Raw genomic sequence first — 3,377 nt, forward strand, 5'->3', positions numbered from 1 at the left:
TGAGCCCCACTTCAGGCTCTGTGCTGACAGCTCAGAGCCTGGAGCCTGCTTTGGATTCTGTGTCTCCCTCTTTCTCTACCCTCTCCTGCTCTCTCTCTCTCTTTCTCTTTCTTTCAAAAAAAGACATTAGAAAGGAATGTTTCTCAACGTTCTATCAGATGTAAATATGTCTTAGAAAGCCTAAATGAAAACATGAGCACTTTTACCTATATCTGGGGGAATTAAGTAACAAGCACCAAACAAACACCATTTAAACTGCAACATGTACTGAAAGCCATAATGTTCTCAGTTATTTTTCCTTTTTAATTAAGGTACGTCTGCAGTCATAATTCAAAGTGATTTTTCCCAAATAGTGTCAGATATGGAGAGTAGAAGATTAAGAAGAAATACTCACGGACAGGATCTGGTCTCCTCTCTGGAGCTCCCCACTCAGGTCTGCTGGTCCACCAGCCAGAATGAAGGACACAAAAATACCTTCTCCATCTTCCCCGCCCACGATGTTGAAGCCCAGGCCAGTGGAGCCTTTGTGCAGGACAACCTTGCGGGGCTCCCTGTAGAAACCAGTAGAAAACAGAGCTCACAGGGCGGCCTGCTCAAGATTTAGGTTGCTTTTACTTTCACTGAGATATATGATACCACCAATTCACTACCTATCTTCCCAAAGGAAGATATATTAGCACTCCAAGAAAAATGCTAATTTCCTGGCAGATATCTGAATTTCCCACTATAACAAGTGCCAAAATACCATGCAAAGTCATCCTATGATTCCAGAACATTTTCTTTTTACAATTTTTAAAAATTTTTTAAATTTATTTTTGAGAGACAGAGAGAGACAGCACGAGCAGGGGAGGGTCAGAGAGAGAGGGAGACACAGAATCTGAAGCAGGCTCCAGGCTCTAACTGTCAGTACAGAGCCCGATGCGGGGCTCGAACCCACAACTGTGACATTATGACCTGCGCTGAAGTCAGAGGCTTAACTGACTGAGCCATCCAGGCACCCCCCAGAACATTTTCTTAAACTAGCCTTACTTCCACTTTTCTTTTTTTTTTTTTAAACATCTGTTCTTGTATTTTTAAAAATTTATACATAATTGACATATAACATTATATTACTTTCAGGTGCACAATGTAATGATTCAATATTTGTATATATTGTGAGATGATCACCAGAAGGAGTCTGGGTAGTATCTATCACCACACATTGTTAGAGTTTTTTCTTCTTGTGATAAAAACTTTTAAGATCTACTCTCAACAACTTTCAAATATACGATACAGTATTAAACATCATATTGTATATGACATCCCCAGGGCTTATTTATTTTTAAAAGTAGAAAGTTGTGTCTTTTGACCACCTTCACCCATTTCACTCCCCCCACTCATTTGTTCACCAGAGTAGCACTCAGTAGGATGAATGTAACCCAAAGGTAGAGAATTTGGGAGTTAGGAGACTAGGCGGAATAGGTCAGATCATGAAATATCTTACATATTTGTTTGACTACTAATTAAAATTTACTCCGTAGGCAGTGGAGACTCACTGAGAGATTCTGAGACACTGAGAGGAGAGTGTTGATATGATGGGAGGTAGAAAATTAGTTAGGATGTTGACTAAGTAATCCAGATTTGAGAAAGTGAGAGCATGAACAAGGGTGACAGCAGTGATAATGAAATGAAAGGGCAATGTGAGATAGGAAATCTGAAAGGAGAAACAGTGGGTCCAGAGATTGACTCAGACAGTAGAGGAGAGAGGGAAGGATATCTCAGTAATCATTAAAAGGAGGGAGAACTGGAATCCAGGATCATGATGATGGCTATGATTTGACCTGCTCAATTCCAGGTGATGGTGGGTCATCCATGTCATGTTAAAATTCTTTTTTTAATGTTTATTTATTTTTGAGAGACAGAGACAGAGCGTGAGGAGGGGAGGGGCAGAGGGAGAGGGAGACACAATGAGAAGCAGGCTCCAGGCTCTGAGTTGTCAGCACAGAGCCTGATGTGGGGCTTGAACCCACAAACTGCGAGATCACGACGGAGCCAAAGTCGACCGCTTAACTGACTGAACCACCCAGGGGCTCCACCTATGTCATATTTAGAAATGATTAGAGACAGGAAGAAGCGAGATGGCAGAGAAGAAGGGAGCTCTGTAAACTTCGCCCACCCCATCTATTGAACTGAGAAGCACATTACTCTTATCTGTCAGACTGGGAGGAGAAAATACAGACTCCAGAAAGAAGACAACCTCAAAAATGCCTGAGTGAGTGAGTGTGAACCAGGGAGATTGGAAAACGGGCCAGCCTGAGACGGGCATGGGAGGGGTGAGCCCCAGCCCAACACAGGGCAAGCGCATGGAGCACCTGAGAGACAAAGGGAAGAGAAAGAGAACCTGAACACGCTCATAGTACTGTCTCTAGAGAAGAGATAAAGAACTTAACCCAGGACAGAGAGAAAAACTCTCACCCCATGTATAACCGCTGAGCTTGGGGAGAGAAACCTGTCCGGAAGAGCTGGCGAATTCTTCCTTGGGCTCCACAGCATTGGCGCCGACCAAGCATGGCACCAGAAAAAAAAAGCAGGCCCCTCCCCCTGCGCGATCCGGCCTGGAGGCAGGCGGCAGCCCGCAGGAGCGCACCTCACCTCCAGCAATGACAACGCTAATGCCGGTGGCACCAGGAAAAACAGTTCCCACTCCTATGCGATCCAGGCAGGGAGTTGTGGCAGGAGCTGCAGGAGTGCACACCTTGCCTCACATCAAGAGAAACAGCTCCCTCCCCCTACGAGATCCCAACTAAGAAGCCAGCCGCCAAAGCAAGAATATCTCATCTGTGGTAGCATTAAAGTGCCTGGACTAGGATTTTGAAGCGAGGCGGGACTGAAAAACACAACTTGGCTCGCGTGCAGCACAAGGAGATAGGACTCAAAAGAGTGGCTTTGTGGGACTTAGTTCCAGCGGAGCTTGGGGTGCTGCTATTATTCTCTCCTCAATCACCAAGGGGGGGGGGGCCTCCGAGAGCAGCCCCCAAGACCTACCTACACCAAACCACGCCTAGCCGTGAGGGGGAACTGCTGCGTTTTTGTATTTATTTTTTGTTATTATTACTTTTTTTACTTTTAAAATTTTTTTTTAATTTTTACTCTTTCTTTTCCTTTTTCCTTTCTCCCTCTTTTTTTTTTCTCTTGTCATCCAGATATATTCTCCCTTATCTCATCCTTATCACTCCCCTCCACTGGTTATACACTTTTAGGCTATTCATTGTCCTTTGTTGTCTCTGCCTCCCTTTATTTTTTCTCTCTTCTTTTCTTCTCTTTCCCCTCCCTTCCTTTTCTTTTCTTCCTTTCCCCCTTTTAATTTGTTTGTTTGTTTGATTTGTCTGTGCGTTTGC

At 44.2% G+C, this 3,377-nt stretch overlaps 1 protein-coding gene across 8 annotated transcripts in view; it reads right to left on the bottom strand.

The window, feature by feature from the left end:
* Positions 1–3,377, bottom strand: part of DLG2 (discs large MAGUK scaffold protein 2) — a 1,964,578-nt gene that overhangs the window by 346,975 nt on the left and 1,614,226 nt on the right. For all 8 annotated transcript variants that reach the window (XM_029956387.1, XM_029956381.1, XM_029956385.1 and 5 more), the window contains one exon: positions 395–551. In XM_029956387.1, coding sequence (XP_029812247.1) covers positions 395–551 — 157 coding nt within the window. The remainder of the gene's footprint in view (positions 1–394; positions 552–3,377) is intronic.

The sequence above is a fragment of the Suricata suricatta genome, chromosome 11, assembly GCF_006229205.1.
Source record: "Suricata suricatta isolate VVHF042 chromosome 11, meerkat_22Aug2017_6uvM2_HiC, whole genome shotgun sequence".
NCBI classification, from domain to species: Eukaryota; Metazoa; Chordata; class Mammalia; order Carnivora; family Herpestidae; genus Suricata; species Suricata suricatta.